The 23,193-nt window shown below is 31.8% G+C and overlaps 1 protein-coding gene across 1 annotated transcript in view; it reads left to right on the plus strand.

Annotated features, from left to right (window-relative positions):
• The window catches only part of LOC147073812 (uncharacterized), a 548,328-nt gene that overhangs the window by 364,483 nt on the left and 160,652 nt on the right, over window positions 1-23,193 (plus strand). Inside the window, exon 4 of the mRNA XM_085944694.1 lies at window positions 20,757-21,146. Coding sequence (XP_085800820.1) covers window positions 20,757-21,146 — 390 coding nt within the window. The remainder of the gene's footprint in view (window positions 1-20,756; window positions 21,147-23,193) is intronic.

Here is a 23,193-nt window from a genome sequence, read left to right on the forward strand (position 1 = left end):
TCTACATTCGCAAGCTACGCCACTGCACTTACCGCATATTTGAGGTACTTCGTTGCTTGTCAAATTAATTTATTATGGCATTAATGTAGTTGAGTATTGACTGCACTTACCGTCAAACCGCTAATAATTGACTTTGACCAATTTGATTTATTGCATTATTCAGACCCTTGCAACATGTATGTAAACGGTGACCACTGTCCATTAATACATTGTGCATTATTACTTTTAGGAATATTAAAATAATCTTTATAAAAAAAAATATAAGTAGATGTTATTTATTATTTTAAATAATTGATACCTACCTACCAGTGACACGTACTCTATAGATGCTATAGATTTTGAGCATCTTCAATAATTACCGATAAATTGCAATTGCAATGGTATACGATAATATATACGATATAGTATATAAACGCGCTATCTCCAAACATTGATCGAATTTTAAATGTGTGTATTTCCCTTTCTTATTATTCTCTCTTTCTTTTATATCTTAGATTACTCATATGTATAAGTTTCAATAATTCTTAGCACACGTATTATATATTATATGATATACTTGTATATTTAAAAAAAAATACTTTTTTGTCTATAATTATTCAATATTCTTCCTCATTTTTTTATTTTTATGTAACTTCTTAATATTTTATGTTCTTCTTACTTGCTATTTTGTTAGGCTTAGTTAATATAATCTAATATATAAAAATCTCGTGTCACGATGTTTGTGGTCGAACTCCTCCGAAATGGCTCGACCGATTTTTATGATTTTTGTTATGTATATTTGTTAGGTATGAGAATAGGTCAACAAGTATATTTCATACCGCTAGGTGATTAGGGTATCTCTATCCAGAAAAATTTTCTTTTATTTTTTTGACATTTTTTTTTTTTGTATTTTTTTTATTATTTGGCATAAAAAAATACCTATAACCTCAAATTTTTACTTTCCTACCCCCATCCTCCCATTTTTTAATCGCGATTTTATTATTTTTGTATGAACAAATTTAACCGTCGTTCGTATTTCAAACAGAACGAAATTATTTATGTGGTTGAATGACAGATGGCACTACGTCCGAGAAGAATTCAAGAAAAGCGTCGCGTCATTTTGACATTTCATTCGGCAAATCACAACGCAGTGCGTGCAAAATTTTGTACGATTTATTTTAATTTATCTATTTTTATGTGCATGTATTACAGTGCACAATGCCAGCAAGACGCAAGGGGGGCCATTTGGGCCGTGGAACGAATAAAGCAACAAACATGCGAAATAGTAGAGTAGAAAGAACAGACGAACAAATCCAACAAGATAACAAAAACGTGCGTGTAAGCATGTCGCAATTGCGTGCATCTCAATCACAAGAGGCACGAGCTGAACGAAATCAACAACGACACGCGCCGGTTCGTAGTTAACACACGCAGAGCAAATGACCGACAACGCCAACAAGTACATCGAACATTTACATCCGCTTCGTTCCTTCGTCTCGCATTCGAGTACGAGCCAGATATTGAATATTCCGCTCATCCGAAAGTGCTGATTGGTGCTATGGACAAAGAATGTCCCCATTGTCATGCGCTCAAATTCAAACATGAGTCAGCCGGGATGTGTTGCGCATCAGGAAAAGTGCAACTACCAGAAATTGAGATACCACCAGAACCATTGAACAGCTTGCTCATTGGCACGGTTCCAGATTCAAACCTGTTCCTGAAGTCCATTCGCACATTCAATTCATGCTTCCAAATGACTTCGTCCGGAGCAACAGAAATAGTTCACAATACTGCGGCAAATGGTCAACAATTCCATTCTACGTTCAAAATCAAAGGTCAAGTATACCACAAAGTAGGTTCATTGCTGCTAATGCCAAACGAACCACATACATTTTTACAAATCTACTTCATGGGCGCGGCGGTGAGGACATCAATCATGTAGATGCACGTTGCGGCTACAATAGCCTCAATTCGCCTAATGCCAGGCGCATCGTCGGCGAACTGGACGCCCTGTTGAATGAGCACAATGAATTATTGAAATTCTTCAAAGCACACATGCACGAATTGCAAAGTGACAATCACGCTATTGTTATCAATCCTGATAAAACACCAGCTGGAGATCACATACGTCGATTCAATGCGACTGTTGTTGACGACATTGCTGGAATCATGGTTGGCGACCGCACATCGACGCGAGAAATCGTGATTCGAAGAAGAAACAATAATCTGGAGTTCATCGCTGACACAAACCGTTCATACGACGCTCTCCAATATCCGCTAATTTTCTGGAAGGGACAAGACGGATATTGCATAAACATTAAACAACGAGATCCTGTCACAGGTAATTCATTCATTATGAACATCATTACTCATTTTGAATTGAGAAAATGAATGGTTGATGTTTTTTTGTTTTTATCGGCGGTCATCGTCTACAGCGCTCTATTCCTCTTTCTGTCATATATCCCATCCCAACACACTTACGATACATTCGTTATTTTTTATTTAGCAACCAAAATATTCACTAGAAATAATTTATATGGCAGAACAACGTTTGCCGGGTCAGCTAGTATAATTATATTATATTATTTAAATATGGAAACTTTTCTGGTTGTAAATTGCAATACATTTTCTTTAATCCATTTTCATACATATTTGTAATCAATGTAACTGTTTGTTTTCCGTAATCTTAAAGTGAATTTTACCAAGCTACCATGCTGCAATACCACAAACTACATTACAATCGGCCATTTACCAAAATTCGAGTAGTTATAAAACCCTACGTAGTTAATATGCTGCAAACAGCACCCATATAATCAAAAGTCATCGTACGCCACTACTACCTGCAGCATATCAACATATTGTAGAGCTGTGTATATTATGTTAAAAAAAAATTTTAGGATGCTACTTTCGACATAAAACAACGATCTGTAAATTTAAAAATATATTTTATTAAAAAGAAATAATAGTTAAATTTTATAAACTATTTTTTTAGTAATCTTTTTATGACGCTCGACGTGACTCGAACTCGTATCAACTAATAACAACAAATTTAGCAAGTAGTCAAGGTACCAATGTAATACTTACCTTGATTATTACTTAGCCGACATCTGTATCTCTCTAACTTTTAATTTTAACGTACTTGCACTTGCTTTTATTCAGGCGCCCACTTTGGGAAAGCTAAACTTAAAAGAACAAAGTCAACCGATATGTACAAAAAAAAAACATTTTACACCTGTTTATAGACATTTTGCTAATTGATATAAATATTTCAAGGTATTGCTAACTGTATTGTATACTATGAAAAATGTAGTAAGTACATATCTGAGTAATTTAATATAAATTATCATATTTCAAGAATTATCATAGCTTAACAAAATTAATTTACAATGTTTAAGGTGTTTTGATATTATTTTTGGTTAATTTCGTCAGTTAAAATAATTATTACGTACAATTGTTGGTATTCATAGAATCAAAAGTAAATTTTACTATTTTTACCATTAGCTATAATATTAACCATTCGCGATGTAAACAGTTTTAATGTGTTGCCTTTTTATAAAGCTATAGTACGCATACTGAATTAATCTAGACTCCACGCAACCAGATGCGAAGATTGTGGAAAGCTTACAGACCGTAAACTCTAAAGCTTGATTTGACCAGCAAGCAACCGGTAGTAGGTAGCGGTCAGTATTTCGTACATTGAAGCTTAACCGTCGAAAGCTCTGAATTGAATAGGGGTAACATTTTCTACTTACCTATATGACGTATTATATAACATGTACTTACTTGTTTATATAATACACTGGCAGAAGTATTGATTTACAAATATGAACATATAATTAATTATTTTATTGTACCTAGAAATCATTGTTCTAATAAGTAAGGAACATCAGCATCTTGTTGTTAGGTTAACCCCATTTCACACGCAGCGAATATTTCCGCGCGATATAAAAACAATGGTGAAACAGAGAAATCCGCCTCTAACGGCGAAAATTAACCTCGCAACTTATTGTTGTGCAATAATATTCGTTGCGTATAAAACGGGAGTGGAGGTTATCTAATAGTCGCATAATGATCCCTAACACTTGGCCGATGCAAATGCATGAGTTTGAGAATTTAGGCAATCATTATGATATTTCAACCAATAATTTTTGGTTGTAATAAATCAAAAATAAACTGCATCACTTCCGTGCTAGTACAACTATTGATAGAGCTTTTTAGTAATGCTTTTTCTTAATTAATTATACAGTCTTATATCAAATGAGTGAAAATTTCTGGCACAGAAATACGTAGTGCCACATTGGTGGATTTCGGCTGCATAAATGCGTCGTTATTATCACAAAGGAGAAATAAATTATTGCGTTAATATTTTGATTAATAATGTCTAACTAAGTAATTAAGTTTCTAAATTAATCAAAAAGACATTTTACCAAATATTATTTCGATAATTTGACTGCCAAAAAAATGATTGTTTTATTCATTGTTAATTACTGTGTGAAAACGTTATTACAATACTTTTCTATACATAATAAAATAATATGAAATCATATTACCTACTTTCAATAACCACTAATTGATAATATTTAAAAATACCCATCTACTAAAAAACTTTGTAGTATAATCAATAGATTGAGTTAATATATGTCGCATGTATTTAATTTTACCCCGGAGGTAAGCGCTCAATATTTTTGACCACTTAAGTTCACAAAATGTGTTTTAATGAGTTCATTAAAATTGTTTCATGCAGTTATCTGTTAATAATTTTACAAACCACCCTCGTAACATCTGTCGAAAACAGTATGTTTTAATTAAAATTTTGGCTCTCGTTAATTAGCAAATACTACCGTTATAAAGTATTTAACGATAGTTTTATAAATTATTAAATACGTACGTAGTTTCATAATTAGAGTGAATTCATTATATCGTGGCATAAATTTAATATTAAAATAACACAGGGATACAAAACACCCGTGTGATGCTAGTAACGTTATTTTAGCTGTATGATATTTTTGACAAAACAAATAAATTAATGTATAAATTATAATTCATTTAATGAATTATGTTTTCATTGTTTGTAGTGAAACTCGTGACTTAGCAGGGTTTCACATCTAAACTCGCGTCGTCTGCCGCATAACCATATATCAAACTTTCTAAAAACGTCGCTCCGGTGTTGCATATGAAGACCGTGCACATAGACACTTAGCGACAGTCGCGCCTCTCGAAACGTGGATATATTAGGATGCTCTCGACAATATTGGGTATTCAGCAACCACAATTTATTTGTGGTCGATTGGTGAACCAGTAGACCTAAATTCATTCATTGAGCATGACCAGTTACGAGGACACATTAGTCCGAAAATGTTGATACTTCGTTTTATCTTTCAAAATCATAGACCCAATACAGCTACATGGAAATATAGCTATTGGAAAAGACACATTCGAGTAAACTAACCATTATCTTAGACCTATAATATATTGTTATATTATATGAACATATTATGTGGTATTGTTTAAAAGTCTTTCAGCGCTAAAAACGCTCTAAACGCGTGTCCATTAGATACTATTAGCATGATAATTAAATGTGGTAATTAATTAGTAATCAACTGGTCAGCGGTGAATGTGAAAATAAATGTACAAAAAAAATTCCATTGAACTATAATAATTTCTATCACTTAAATGGAAGTTCAATTAATAAAGTTGAGTAGGTATAAAGACTATAAAGTAGATAATCTATCTAATCAGTTAAAAAAAAAACGTTTTTACGTAGAACCTCTTTGTATTTGGCGTGCATAAATTGCCAGTCTGTTGGTAATAATAATGAAATTATTTTAAGAAAAAACATAGCAAAATAATAATTGTATTACTATGTATACAAACAAGTCCCTTAATGATAAACATGTATATCAGCTCAAACGGGTTAGACCATTAATGCCAGTGAGGCGGGTAGGGGATAACAGGTCACGATACCTGCGTTTCAGCAGCCATTTTATGAGTATAACGTTTCCGTTATACTTATTTTGCTAATTTTGCAAAAAAAACTTGTTTATTCATCCATAAACTAGTAACCCGCTATTCTTTGTAATTTATTTGTTATTTTATTTTTACAATCTTGTGGAATATTTTAATTTATCAGTATAAACAGCTATAGCATTTTCACATCATTTTAATTAGCCATTGATACGTATTAATGGACGCAAATGGCCAATAAACGACTATCTAATTAACAATAAATTATTACCAACCTGCAAAGGCAACGTTTCCCGCGGGAAAACTTGCTGAATAAAAGCAAACTCGCATTTTACAAATTCCGAAACTAATTTTCACGGTGTATAAAGATCTGTTTTTTTTTTCAATTTAAAACTTAATATATTTTTATAACAAACCTATCTAATATTATCATTGTATAGTGTGTTTTTAATCCCAATAGAACTTGATAGAATTTCAATATTTTTTTTATTATTCTTGAAATCAATTAATACCTATTCACATTAATATTTTAAAATAATATCGGGCATATTATATCCAACGCGGTTGATTTTGATGAAGCGTATTCTAGACTCCAATTTTGGGCCACTTTTTAGGAGAACTGCTGCCCGTATATCTCAAATAATAGTGTTGACTTCCAAGGTGTTAATTATTGCTGGTTTAATCCAGATATGTTAAATCGGACGACTTTTGGGGTCCATTTGTTGAAATCAACATTTTTCAATGGCATGTAGCACCATCTTATTGAAACGACATATCGTCCTGATAATAGCTTGGTTTAACAGTTCACCATTTCGTAAGTTCTATTTTACCAAAAAACAACGGTGAGAGTTTTGGGTTGCCACCGTGCGTTCTTTCTCCTTCTTACGTAATTCGAGTATTACGTATATGACGAATGTCATTTCTTAGGTTATAATATTATGGTTTAATATGTATGTAAAATACAAATCATCCGTTTGTTTAGATTATGATATTATTTCTTATGTGTAAATATTCAATTTTACATATTGTCAATACCAGAAGTATGGCTTGTAATATAATTATCAATTATTTATTGGCACTCCGATAAATTTTTCTGGGTTTTTCTCAGTATCTGATACCAACATAAATTGAACACCTATACAAAAAAATCACTTTTTAATAATTCATGAATGAAGTTTCGTAAACATGAATATTTTCTCAGTTCAGTAATCAGTAGTGTACCTAGTAGTGCTGGAGCATGCTGGATTGGCGCCCCGATACTTTTTTAAAATAGTTCCAACCAGTATTATGCTATACACAACAATGTCATATTATAGAAAATTATATCATTGACTTGCAAAATAAATCGAGAATCTTACCCAATAATCTGTAAAAATTCGAAAAAAAACCTGCTCGTTCCAGTGCGCCGTTGCCCTTTCTCTGCATTGCCATCTCTATAGACTACGCAAAACTACCAGTCTCTCTAATCCGCATCAAATAATTTTTCCCAAAAAAAATGCAATATGCATCTCAGACATATTTTGAAGAGCCGTCTTTTATGTTTCTTTATGTCTCTGGATGATTGACTGATTATAAATTAATGTTGTTATTAAAACATGTGATTGAAAACACACAGTTAAATAAAGTTGAAAGCTTTGTAGTTATTTAATTGTATAGTAGTTAATTTGATATTAGTAGGTATATAACATCAATATATTTCATCATTAACTCATGTAGTAACGTACCAGTGGCAAAGGGTGGAGGTAAGGTGTTAAGATCTTACATAAATTAGTGCACACTAATCTTTATCAGTTATAGTTATACTTATTTTTTGTTTTCATTGAACACAATTTACAGATGGTCTTGGTTAGTTTTTACAATTAAATTAAGTCATGCCCAAATCAAACCATAATAGATAAAATATATTATTATATCTATAAAATTTACAAAAAAAACCAACATCATGTGTAATATGTATTTTTAATTCAACGAAAAGTAATAAATATGAATGAAAAAGTGTGCACTATTTTGTCTGATTGCCCATAGCATACCAAAACTATTATGATTTTTGGTTTACGCAAGATTTAATTGAATTTTAAAAACTAACCAACACTATCTGTAAATTGTAGTATTAGTTCAATAAAAACAAAAACGTATAACTGACAAAGTTTAGTGTGCACTTTTTATGTCTTAACAGCCTACCTCTACCCTTCGCCACAGCAACGTACAGAATGTAACTATCGTATTTTGTAGATAACGCTGTAGCACTATTTTGGAACACAACTTGGACTCGTAGTATTGAATAAACTATACAGAGGTGAAAGATATTTCACGAACCTAGCCACAGTTTGGTGGATTCTATTGCAACTTGCAAAAGCAATTCCCAGCAGTATTGACTAGTCACTTGTTACAAATTTCTAACCTATATATAAGCAAATGGAACATTCTGGGGTTATATCGCTAAACTAAAGTTAAATGCAAAATCTCCATAATCATCAGACGGGGTCGATCCACTTATGGCTGAAGCTCCGATAATCAAATCCAGCTTCAATATTGTGACCGTACTAAAATTAAATTTGATTTAAATTAAAATAATTTCAAGTTATAAGCATTTATTTGCATACAAATCTATATTTTTCAAAATAAAAATAAAATACATTTTCCATCTACGAGTTTGTGAAAACATTAAAATAAATAGTATTTTTAATGTTTTTAATTACGTATCTATTACTAAATAAAATACTTTAAAATGTAAATTACTAATTAATAGATGTCTCAAATTGCAAGCATTGTATCTTTTTTGTAAATTGCCACTGATAAGCATATTCACTTTAAGTACCTACATAAATACGATGATTAAACTAATGTTTTCTAAAAATATAAATTAATTTAATTGATTCGTTTTTGAACATAAAAAAATTTAGAGCTTTTATTTGATTTTTGTTCATAATATTATATTCAATAAATATTGTTTTCCTTTAAATATTGTTAATGTAAAATATCTGTAATAATGTATAGTTTCATTTTTGATGGTATCTAATTGAAGCGGATAAAACCGGTTCTTATTATCATTAAATTATGAGAAATACGTACAATATATTGTGATTAATTTTAATCAGGTTTAATATTGATCGCTATTTTTTTATTATTTGGATTTAAAATCTCTCTAAAAGTACATACTAAACCATAATAACGTTAGTATATTTACAAAAACTGGCAATAAGGTTAAAATCTAATAAAAACCCCTTAAGTACATAATCTATCTGCAATATACTAATAACAATATATTATAATACTGACCAAAAGCATACAAAAGATCTTTGAAAAGTTAATGACTGGCAATATATTCAATCTTATTTTAATCTATTTATTGCAATAAAGATTTAATTGACTAATAAAAATGGTCATATCATTCTAATAAAAAAATTTAAGGTTTGAAAAAGAAACTAACGTAAAAAAATCAACCATTTATGCTTGAAACGCAAAAAGAATATTTACTTGCCACAAACGTTGAATTGTGGACAAGTCGGTATTTGAAAATAGACGCTGAATATATTATGAGAATGTTACTCTCAATTCGTTGTAATTATTACATACATCTCCATCAACTAGGCTAAACTGGTAAGTAACAATGAATAGAATCAGTATTACGTAATTTCGATTGACTCAATGGCATGATAATGGGGGGTTGAATAATTCCGAGCACCTGCCTATCTAGCTTCCCAGCTGCTATCACATCAAAGGCGATTTACCTGAGAAGTGAGCAAATAGCGAACGTTTCGAATCGCATTGCATTGACTTCCCGCGAATATGTGACTCCGTATTAATCATTGACCAAAGCACTTGACCCATGCGAAACCTTTCCGGCTGAGGGAATTTTCCATTTCGCAGCTATTTTTGAAATGTTTGGAGATTTTTCGGGCAAACTTGACCATGCTGGATAATATGAAATTCACTTCTCGATAAAATAAAAGTACAATAAATAATATAATAGTGGAACGGCAATAGGAAGGTGACATGTGGTAGGTAACTAAAAATTATCATAGGATAGCCATATTTACGGGTAATTCATTGATAAGTACAATTTATTGAACAGCAAATATTAAATTTTACTTCTTTACAAAAGATATTTCACTAAAAAGATGACAACGTGCAAAAAATTTTGATATTTTTGTGCAAAAAAGTAAACCCCCACCAGGATCGAACTTTCACTATAAATTATACTTTATTAGTCGTTCCTCTTATCCAGTAGGCTGATGTGATCATAGTGCGTAAATTAACAGCCAGCACACAAATGTAGGTAGGCTTTGTCGTTGGAAGCATGGATCGTTTCATACAATGAAGTGTGTGCATTATCCCAAGACTAGAACTAAGACTACAATTTACAGACAGTATCGGTTAGTTTTGAAAACCAATTAAACTCTGCCTAAACCAAACCATAATACTTTTCGTATATTTTGGGCAAAACGATAAAATTGTACACACTTTTTCATTCATATTCATTTATTTTCGTTGGATTAAGAATACATTTATTACACATATTATTAGTTCATTGCTTATATTCATCGAGCCCTGCCTAACCAAACTATGATAGACAAAAAGTATTATTTTATTTATAAAATAATCAAACTTATGTATGATTTAATTGCATATTTTATAGCCAGACGAGTATTTTTTGACTATTATCTATTATGGCTTGGTTTTCGCAGGGTTTAATTGAATTTAAAAAAAAACTAACCAACATCATCTGTAAATTGTAGTCTTATTTCAATGGAAACAAATACGTATGACTGACAAAGTTTAGTGTGCACTATTTATGATGGATCTTAACAAGCTACCTCCACCCTTCGCAACTGTTTGATACAGTATGTGTTTATAAATCATATATATGCAATACTTAAAATCATATGGTTCTGTCGTTTTTTTGTTGTTTTTGTTTTGAAATGTCTTTAGTTTATTTAAATATATTTTTCTTAAGAATGTAGGCTTTAAATATAGATGCAGTCTTCATCACTGTAATATATATATATATACCCAATATTTAAAAAAAAAATATATTTTTAATAATATTTAATTCTTTCATTTCTCTCGGATCAAAAATCAAAATATGTACGACGTACGACTTTAAGATGTAGTCCATGAGGCGCATGCTAAAGATTCTATAGACAGATTCTAATTCAAGTTATATCCTGCCCATTTGAATTCGAGGGTTATAGTAAATTTACCATACCCTTATTAAATTGGTTTGTTCTTTTCTCCAATCATTTTATTTTTCTTCTTACCCGTATGACTGAAGTATGACTACAGTGATCCATATTCAACATTCTATTTATATATTATAATATGAAATTTTCAATCACATTGTTAAAAAAAACTTTCTTATAGGGGCAAGGAAAATAGTATTCTACATTTTTTGGGAAATGGACAGCTGTTAAACTTTCAAATTTCAGAGTGGGTGTGAAAAAAAAACATTTCCCAAAATATCTTATTCCTTTCCGATGTACAAAAATTCTCTCCAGTCTCGAGAGAAGTTATCTCTAACATCGGACTGATGTTATTTTTGGGCGTAGCAGAAAAGGGTTTTAAATTCGATTAGTCTTAAATAGATGTTATCGAGAGGCAAATCACTTTAAGGATCCGGGCCATGTCAGCGAGTGAATGGTGAAAGGCTGTTTACCGAGGCCTGGGCTAAACGGCGGAGTTTGTTTTTATACGTGAATTATACGCCGCAAATAGGATGGTTTTATCATAAAAATTCGAAAGTGAATCTGAAATAAGGAGCATGGTAGGTATCATTGCCAATACTCGTAGTATAAACATATGTACTAAATAAACAAATTAAAATAATTCTACAAACGAAGGAATGACAAGAATAATTATGTTATATAAAAACGCTTGATTACTATTTTAGTAAATAAATTAAGTAAATAAAAATTTTCAAATTAAATAAGCATAGAATATACACAAGATTTAAAAATTAAGAATGATTTTTACATGGAAATAAATCATTTAGAAAAACCTCAAAACATACGTCTCACAAAAATAATTAGAACAATATTAAGCCCAGTAGGCTTCAAAATCATCTTTTCTTAACCGGGTGAGTGTTATCATCCTGTATGCTATCCATCTATGAGCCATACGAATTAATCATAACAACTACGCTAAGTAAGATGCTTCAAATTCCACTAACGGAAGGGCATGTGACAACCAAATTCTCGATTACCTTCCTAAATGAGGTTTTAATTACGTACTGTTAATTCATACCGAAGTTGAATTAAATATAAATAAAAAGGATTTCAAGATAAAATATTAGTTTTAATAAAATTAAAAAAAATACTTCTTCCGCCAACTTGTCAGCGAACACTTTATTGATAAATACAATTATTAAAAATAAGTATTAATCTAAATTCAATGACCGTTCATTCGTACAAGCTTTTTTATGTAAATTTATCTTTCAGCTTTTTTTATTTTTCTTCTTGTTGAGTTTTTTGAGTCAATTGTATTTAATTGAATTTCTTATAATACAATAAAATACAATTTGTACACCGAAACCAATGAATAAATAAAATTATAACCAACTTCATCTTAAATTTAAACATTTACTGTCAATATATTATATGAGGACATATTTTTAATGAATCAATAAAATGAGGTTATTAGCTTCAAATTCGGTCACCTTTATATACCATCATTTTTAGATAATCGCAAAAAAATGTCAACCACATTCAGCACTGGAAATAGAATAATATTTTCTTTTTGAAAACATATTACAAAACAATAATAAAAAAGCAAATTGCGAAATAAAATGTATGTAACGTTATAAAAAAATAATATAAAATCATGTAGACCTTAATTAAGTGAACAATATAAAAAATAGCAGCTTTGCAATGAACCTCCGATTTAATTCTATTTAACTAACAAACGGGGCTGAATTTGATATTTTATTAATATACACATGATGTAAAAGAACTTATTTATAAAATCAGAATCAACAAAAATAGACAAAACAGGAATGATGGGTTACCAACTTTAAAACTAATAACCTCAAATAATAATCATTTCAAATAGTTATCATAGTAAAAATATCATTTACAAATACTACCAATTTCCTGTTCATATTACAATATAGTTCTGGACGTTAATTATTTATGACATTAGTAATTATTTGTGTTAATTAATTTCACATTATTGTTAGAAATTATTCCACAAACAAACTTAGCGGACAAATTATAATCGTTAGTTAATTACCGTAGTTTGTCTCGATTTGGAAATTGTTAGACTCGCTGCAGTGAGCTTTATTGTATAATAGTTTACGGAATGAAATATATCATAAAATATTATTCTGTTTTCTATTATTCCATAATACGTGGGGTTATTCTATTTATATATTGTGACATTGGAATATATCGCGAAAGATAAATTTAATATTAGTGTAAATTGCCGTTCTGACAACGACATCTCCATATTATAATCAACGTCTACTGTTATACTATTTGTTGAACAATTCAAGCTTTATAATAATATGAGGTTACTGCCGAAAGTTGGTAAGTCTCGAAATCATGTTATGGAATAATAACATTTTGAAAATTTGACATGCCCTCTAAAATCAGGCATAATGCTAATTTCTTTGTGCTTTTCATATAATATAAGATAACCTTGATTTTTTTTGTAACATAGGTATATATTTATATATCGACACATAATCCGTTGTTAACTCTAAATATCTAAATTAGTGACTTACCAACTTTTAGCAGCAACCTATGATATACGATTATTTTACATGCTATGATTGTTTATAAATTTCTTTAAGCAGCCGATTTTTTTCAGATTAAACAGTGTTAGGCAAGATTCCGACAAAAAGCATCAAAATAACAGTACGGGTGTCAATTTTGTGAGTGGTACGACCATTTAATTAAAATTTAACTTAACCTAATGACACGCGGCCATCTAAAGGCGATGTGATGAAATACGCTCGTGGTCGGTTTATCGCCGTTAAAGGTTTAATTGAACGGCGAACACCTCAAACGTCACTACCCTATTTAAATTTTTATCATTACTGATTGTATGTTAAAAAACATATAACGTCGATATGCTTTTCAAGATAATTTATGGAAAAATTTCCTCTACTCGGTTACTAAGCTGGGTAGTATGGTATACATTTCCTTTTTGTGAATGTTGAGCAACGACTCATAATCCCCCCGTGAATTCCACACCCTACCACGATACCTTTTATGGACCTGATACATACGAGGATACGCTATAAAAATGGTATCCTCTACGAAACGCATTATATTACATATGGTTGAGGTTATGTTTATTTTACTATATTATAATTTTGTAGAAAGTGAATGCACTTTTGAAGTTATACTTCTTTAGGTGCGTTTGGAAAATAAGAGCAGAGTGTATTTTTGGCGTGTGACATGTAACACATAATTTATTTTTTCATACAAAAAAACACACTCAATTGGATTCGAACCAACGATTGTTCGGTTATCAGCCGAACGCACAACCATTACGCCACAGAATGATACTGCAATCGTGACGATTATACAGTATATAGTTTAGAATTGTTCCGTTGCCTAAGCAGCGAATTTATTATTGTCGGCCATTTGCAATTCCTTACGTAAATAAACTATTAAACGTCATAGTGACAGTTGTTACTTTAAAAATAAAAACAACGAGAAACCATTATATAATTTAGTAATATAAGTTAAAGTGTATAGAAATAAACCAACGGCGTTCCAATAAGCGGTCCCTTTTTTGAGTGTGTAATTTAGCAGGATAATTAAGAGCTAGTCGAAGAATTTAGTTTATCACAAGCTTTGTTTTTGTTTTGTTACGCCAAAGAAGTATAACTTCTAACGCGCGGACATACGTACACACACCGATTTTTTATTTTTATATATCCCAGATTTATTAGAGGATTCAATTGCCAAAATATGGCACCTTAAAAGCGAGTCATTATTATTGATATTCTGGAAAATAATCATCACTTCAAAGCGATTGGCGAGCAATGCATGCAGTGCTCTACTTCAGAATTTCTACTATTAACCTATAACACATCATATTTAGATTGATAGACCGTGGTGAATTCATGTGACATTTACCGTCCAATGATCACGTTTAACATATATAAGCATGATGACAAAGCAGACTCAAATAAAATTCCCAACAATTCTTTAAAGATTAGTTACGTTGTACACTTAATATTATCCATTATGGAAATACCAAATAGACACTATTCAAATAGCAGTCAAAAGAAATTGAGTGAATTCCAAGTGATATCAGGTGATGCTGTAAATAATAAAAATCTTCAAATTATTATTTAAAATATTGATTTTCGTCAGTGGTTATTTTTCGTGACTTGGATTTTTCGTCCTATGCAAAGTATCATGTATGTAAAAAGCCTGGGCGTGAAAACCGAAGTTCACTAACAAGAGAGACCTAGTCGGATACTATCTCGTTCTTAAACCCACCATTGAAACACAAACTAAGCTCTTTTTATCGTCCTTCCACACACAACTTCCGCTATTACTGATATTTAAATGGCGGGTTTTGAAAGACGTTCGCGTTTTTTCCTCGGAAGCTTCTGCGGTAAATGGCATTCGTTCCTTGCATACTTAAATTTTTTGAAGGTTGGCAAGGAAAACAAATTTAAAAAACCACTTCCCATAATGTTACCATATTACACCGATGGACTCAATTTTCTTTTCTGGGCAATCACGAATCCGTGATTCATGAATTCATCACATAAAAATATAAAATATTATAATCAGTAATCAAATTATTTATTATGAAATACTATTAAATACGAAATACGAAATAATATACGAATATAAGATTCTTTTAAAGTAGGTTCTACTTCGATTGATTGAGTATGTGTATTTATTATTCCTAATAATGAAAGATGGATACATAGATAGTTTAATAATTGATAAAAATACTTAAAGATAAGAATCCGATTTTGCGAATCTTTATTTCTATTTTTTATACTAGTTATGCTTTGGAGATTTTTGAAATAATGTATTTACAAAAATCATAATATCATTATAATAAAAAAAATATTTTTCATTTCAGTTAGGTACAAGCCAATCAAATTAATTAAACCTTTAGATTTTTATTACGATTATATATAATATTTCCTGAATAATTTAAATAATATTTATTTAATTCTATTGATTTAATGTATTTAAAAAAACATTCAAGACGTTCACAACATAAGATTTAAATTGAAAATAAACTGGTTCTACTCAAATAAGTTAAGTGATAATACATACTTATTTAATATATAGCAAATATCACCCTCAGAAGAAAGAAGAAAAAAAATAAAAACATAAACATAAACGTCGGAACATGTTTGATAAAATATCCAGGCATGTCCAATGCGTCGATCGCGGGATCGGGTTGGTTGATCGCACCATATGCCCGTCATTCTCATATTAACCGTCAGGAACCTCGAGTAACCTTCGTCGTATTACTTGATTCGTAACATCACTCACAGTCTACGCAGGAGTAAGAGAAAAGAAGATGTGAATCCATGTGCTTAAAACTGAGACATAGTTTTCTCTTATAAAAATCTTTGTATAGTGGGAGAATAGTTTGACGATTATATGGTGAATGACAAGTATTGTTATTTCATTGTATGTTTACGTTCAATAATGACTAGGTCTGAGACTGCGTATGGTACATTGTTGTTCTCTCAATTCTTTTCTATGGTATGGAAGTATGAACGCTAAACCAAGAGATGTCACGGAGACTTGAAGCTTTCGAGATGTGGCTGTATAGACGCATTTTTAAAATTCCTTGGACTGACCGGGTGACAAATGTTGAAGTTCTCAATCGAATGGGGAAGGACCGAGAAGTTCTACGTAGTATCAAAACTAGGAAACTACAGTACCTCGGCCACATTATGAGAGGACAAAAGTACAGCATTTCCCAACTTGTCATTCAAGGAAATATCAATGGTAAGCGTAGCAGAGGACGGCGCCGCATTTTGTGGCTTAAAAACCTCCGTGATTGGCACGAGTGCAGCTCCACTAAACTGTTCCGGGTATCAGACGACAAAGCTAAGATCGCCTTGATGGTGGCCGACCTCCGCTAGGGGATGACATAATGAGAAGAAGAATGACTATATAAGAGTGTGGTAGATAACTTTTAGATTTGATAATTGATGTTGTACATGCGTGAATTAATATACCACCTGTGGTAAATTATCCGCAAGGTCAATTTTCCGTGAATACTTTTACTGATATGACTCGAATGACAATAAACGGAAGTCTCATTGTACCTATCTTCGGGTTGGACTTGATCGTCCACAGTCTTTCAGTGTAGGGTGGCCAATAAAAAGCCAGACATAACAAAATTGCTTGTGTTTTTTAAACGCTCTGCAGAACGCATAATAAACATGCAATTTAATTAAAGACTCAGCGGGGTTGACGGTTTTTTTTCATTTTCAATTTCGCTTTATTTTTTTTATATTATACGGCTCAAGAAAAGGTGACTCGGTTTTGAAGCTTTACGGCTTTAAGTAAATAAACGACAATGATTTCTTTTTATTTTGAATGACGTAGACCAGTGATGAGCAACCTTCGAACCCGCAAGGATTTTTTTCATACTAATATAATATCGAAAAATTAGTAAATAAAATCAATTTTTATATTTGGCCGTCGTGAAAATAAAAGTTTGCCATCACTGACATTGAGTGTTTAGTTGTGGCTACTGAAGGTTTAGTAACAGAGTTTTGACCTCAAAAGTTATCTTTACGGTGTTGAAATCCCGCGTATGATAAAAGTCACAAGTTTTATTCAATCCCGAGCAAAAACTTTATGGTGTGAGCGAATGACTACCAACCGTTACTCGTAAAAACAACGTTGTGATATACTACACCCTATGGAGGTTTATTCTCTCCACTCAGAGATGAATGTGGTATTTTTTTTATTTTTACAATGCAAATATTTTATTGTTTAAAAAACATGTAGCATTCGTAGCAGACTAATGAATCACTCTGAGTGGAAAGCTTTTGTATTATTACATATATATTAGGTACCTACACATAATTTAATAATTAATTTATAACCGTAATTTATTTTACTATATTGTATTGTTGTTATGGATTCTTGCACTAGTTACAGGTTTATTTTTATTCCGAGGTTTAATTGGAGAGTCGAGTTGACGTTTTTTTGTTTATAATGTTGTAAACTTGTGTGCGTATAGCTTATAATGAACCAGAAACTGTAGAGATACCAAATTGATATAATAATACGTTTTTTAACAAAAAATAATTCTTTGCAGGCTTTGTTACATTGTATTAAATTATAAATACTTAATTTGTACAAAAATAAATATGTATAAACGGGTACCTAATCAAATATTTAGATTATAAATAAACTATTTCAAAAATAACTGTAATTGAAAATTTTTAATATGAAAGTAACGAGTAGGTGGCTGTAATGTGTTGTGTTTTTAAAGTTATTTAATGACAAGGGAGTGTACATAATAATTTTCCACCCCAGATACATGCATTTTAAATTCAAAACCATTACAACAAACAAGTAAAATAATAATTATATTATCAGCTATGTTCTCTTTTCAAATATTAATTATTAACACCATCTGTTGTCAGTTTTTCAAAACTATTTCAGATGCATTGTAGCTTTTTTTTAATGCAAGCTAAAGTATTATGTAAATAACCGTTTGCTAAAAATGTACCATAAAGGTGGCAAAAATTTTCAAGTATAATTGGCGATAGGCATTAGGCGTGCTCCCAAAAGCGAGCCATTGTGAACAATTGGTAGGCCTCGGCTGTAATTCCCACCTTGTATTGCTGCCAAAAAACAGAAGCGTTTTCGTTATCTAGATATGCTAATAGAAAACATTACGGGGGCTTAATTGAACGTGGGTTTTACACGGCTTATTAAGCCATTAATAACGTTTTATTAAAATCACTGCGTGTTAACTGCCATTCCGACTCTAACGGTGCGTACAGACTGGCGTATTTATGATTAATGTTATTCTATTTTTTCGTTATACTTAATTCGAACTGCTATATTACCAAACTGTATTTTGTGGTGTGGCCCCAAAATGAGCATAAAATATGACACTCAATTTATCTACGTCAAAAATTAATAATCACAACACCGCGCCTTTATATTAAAACAAAAAAAAATATATATTGATACCAAAATACGCATATAATGAAAACAGAATAATATTATGGAGTGTAATTGAGTGCACATTCAATTTGATTGAAATCTAAAGACTTTCACGTCATATAGTAAATATAGTATTGCCAATAAATTAATTTATCTCACATTTAAAGTGATCTATCACACATGCATAAAAGTCTTTGAACGGCAAAACCACAAAACAAATAATATTTTTACACATAAACATTATCAGAAAACACATAATTTATTATGTTTTTTTGTACAAAATACCATTTGGTTTGCTTTGAGCTTTCCGTTACAATCTTTCTAGCTTCCTGCTACTGTCGAAAAGTTAACATTTCCATTAAATTGGCCATTGTAAATGAATACTCTATATTACAGTTATGTTACTATACATTTCAATTCGGAATAATGTTTTATATAATATAAACTGATCAGTACTCAAGATAATTTTACATAAATATATTTAAAACTTTTTAGAGAAATCCGACTTACAAATTTATTACTATTATGATGTGATGGTTCTACTGAATATTTTTTCAAAAAGCGAAAATATCATATACACAATTTTTGAAATGTATTTTATTTATTACGTACACGTACTCAAATATAAATTGTTTTTAATATAAATAATCCATTGTAATTTGATTGATATGTTCAAAATAACTATAATGTTGTGCGACTATGTACAAAATATAATTTTTAATGTTGGGCATACTATGTATAACATATCGTTTTTAATATTGGATATACAATGTTTAGTACGCATTTTGTAAATTTATGAAAATATATAATTATATACTTACCTACATACCCCTAGTATTTTGTAAATTATTTCTTTTATTCAACGATTAATTTGATTTGAGAATGTAACATTATTTATTTTGAATATACCTAATTTTAAAACACCTTAGATATTATATACCAATTAGATTTTTTTTAAATACAATACCCAGCGGGGCTTGAAACCATGGCCCCCACAAGGGGGTGCTGACAGGGCTCTAACCTAGGGGCCCGGCGAGGCGAGCCGACCAGATAAGTAAGATAAACACACATCACAAATTTGCCTTAATAGTAAAAAATGTCGCCTGCGGCGCTATTTGTCATCAATAATATGTTAATTGAAAATTATGTGGTCATATGGACACAATTTTTAATTGTGTATCAATACTCGACAACATCATAATTCATACAGACGTATTAAAATACACAAAAAACACTAAATATACACTTTAATTTTAGCGCGTACATCATTTGGAAAACGCTAATGAAGAGCATCACACTGTCTTTATCCTTAGCGATATATAGGGGGCTCGCTAAAAATCCTAGCCTGGGGGCCCACTTCAGGATGTGGGGGCCGTGCTTTAAACTGTAAACATATTGTGCGCTCGCATACACTAGCGCCAATGTACTTTGCCAACCTACCAACGGGCGTCTAATTCTTATCAAATTGCGTTCATTTGGGCTATCGGTTTTTGTGTTTTAAACAGCAACACCCGTATTTTTTCAAAAAATATTTCTTCTAGTGGGTATATCTGACGTGTTTTCAAATTATGTATGTTCAAGACCATTTGTATTAGTATCATCTTATTACACTAGAAAGAAGAATAATGACATCTACTGAGAATTTTTGATAGATTTTAATTTTATCTTTCTCATTGTCCATAGATGACACCTCAGGACGTTCAGCAGGATCAGGCCGCGAGAGTTCAGCACCAGTTCCATCTACCATCAGCGTACCGTCAGCCATAACATCAACCCCGGCGTCTCCCGCATCCCCGCGACTCCTAACAGCTGCAGACGCATCACGAAGGCTTAGAAGAGACAACGAAAGACTTAGAGGAGAAGTGGCACGACTTAGAAGACTTGTTGTTGCTGGGGCCGAGCGGGGAGAGGCAGGAACCGCGCTGCTCGCCGCTTCCAATAGCGGAGCGGGGAGCGGGGCGGGTAGCACAACGGGTAGCGGTGCGGATAGCGATGCGCCTTCTGAAAGAGGCGAAGCTGCGAGGATCCGAACGTTAGAGGCTGAATTGAAAATGGCGCGCGAGGCTGTAATAGGTGAGTGTTATTTTTATTTTCTTCATATCCATTACCTCACTACTGATAATGGGGATCACTGAAATTACAAACGTATCCAACAATCTCCTTCCATATAAAGCGATCCTGCTCTTATCCTGGAACTTCAGTCGCTTTCTTGATAGTGTTGTTCCATCTAAAAGTCCTCTAAATTCTCCTTTTAGTTTGATATCACCAGAGGTCACTCTTCTCTCCAGGCTGCTCGGATCTCTTTTTATCATTTCATTAAATAATTTGAAAACGTGTCTATTACAGTTGGCCGAGAGACGTTATTTTAAATAAACTCTCCCAGCATTAATACATTGTTATACTACTTTTCCATCCATGAAACGCGGAGCATCCTTATCCCGACGAGGATTAAAAATATCAGCGTTTTAACGAGCTTTTCTTGTGGCGTCTGCTGCTATTTTTTGATAACATTCTTGGATATCGCACTCCTCCGCCCAATTTCCTTCGAAATTATTATATTACTTTCCCATTATCATTATCATTAACCATCAATATACTAAAATTAATTATCAACTATTTTTTGGTACCTACACTTTAATTTAATGGTCGTTTTTTATAGCTAGATACCTAAAAACGATAGTTTAATGTTACTATAATTATAAAATAACTCACATTGGTGAGGGAAAGCTTTTTTTAATAATTTATAATCAGCTGGAGTTTATTCACTCCTAGATGTAGTCATATCTTAGCGCCCCTAGTTATTTGCTGCCACGTACTTCTGCATAACTTAATGAATACCAGCGAATTTTAAAGCAGAACTCTTTGGATACCACTGTATTATTAAATTTGTCTAACGGTTATCCAGTTGTAGAGTTATATTGTCATTTCATCAGCTTGATAACCTATATTACATCATGTACTTTTGTTTGCCTCATAATACATTTATTTATTTTATGACATTTCGGCGTTATGTCCAATATGCACCTTTCTATGTCACGTTGCGTGTACAGTGCATAAGGCGCTTGCCTTCCACCCGAGAGTTCCTGGGTTCGATTCCCGGTCAGGACACACAATATTTATGTGTTTTTCTCAAAGCCTGGGTGTTTGTGATTGTTCAAAATTACTAACAACCACCTTGTACGAAAAAGCAAGGATATGGTTATTAATAATTCTAAAAACAAATGGCTCGTGTCTTCATTTTAATAATTAACATTTATTAAACATCTAGCAAGTAAATACCGGCTCAATTCATATTAACCTTAAATACATCGAAAGTGTTTTTTCGTAAATCTATTTGTCTAATATTTAACCCTTTTAATGCGTTTCATACGAATCATATCACTCCCATAAAAATAAAACGATCGAAATTTCATTCCTCCTTAAATGTCACCGATTTTAACTGAACGAAGAGGTGGAGTTTTTTTTAAGAACCCCTCATGAAAGACGTAACTAAGTACCAATAAATCTTCGGAACGGTTGAAAGTTCTCAATAAAAAGTTTGATCTACCGTAACGCGAAGCTTTCTATTCATCAGAATTTCCTTAATGCCGGTACGCGAAGGTAAAAGATTTTCCTATTTTTAATGCTTCCGCATTGAATCTCGTAATGTTATTTCAATTTGTACGGATCATTTGATTTAATACGGCAATACCAGAGTTCATATTGTTTTGTTATTGATTTTAAGCTTTATTTAATATACTTTGGCATTATTTATTTCATTTTCTTCAACGATGTGTTTAAGTTTAACTAATAAGTTTAAGATAGATATTTTAAATATTTTAAATAAATTAGGTTTTTCTTAATATACTTGCACCCTAGTATAATACTGTCATAAGTCATTTTAAAGTTATTGGTGTTATAAGAGACTTTTTTTGCAATTATTCTTCTTAATGTGCCATCCCCTAGCGGAGTTTGGTCACCATCAAGGCTATCTTTGTCATCTGCTACCTAGAACAGTTCAGTGGAGCTGCACTAGTATGAATCACGGAGGTGCGGCATTGCCATCTGCTACGCTTTCCATTAATCTTTTCTTGAATGACAAGTTGGGGAATGCTGTACTTTTGTCCTCTCACAATGTGCC

This window comes from Rhyacophila brunnea, unplaced genomic scaffold (genome assembly GCF_057557595.1).
Source record: "Rhyacophila brunnea isolate RB1 unplaced genomic scaffold, BYU_Rbru_1.0 scaffold_17, whole genome shotgun sequence".
Classification (NCBI taxonomy): Eukaryota; Metazoa; Arthropoda; class Insecta; order Trichoptera; family Rhyacophilidae; genus Rhyacophila; species Rhyacophila brunnea.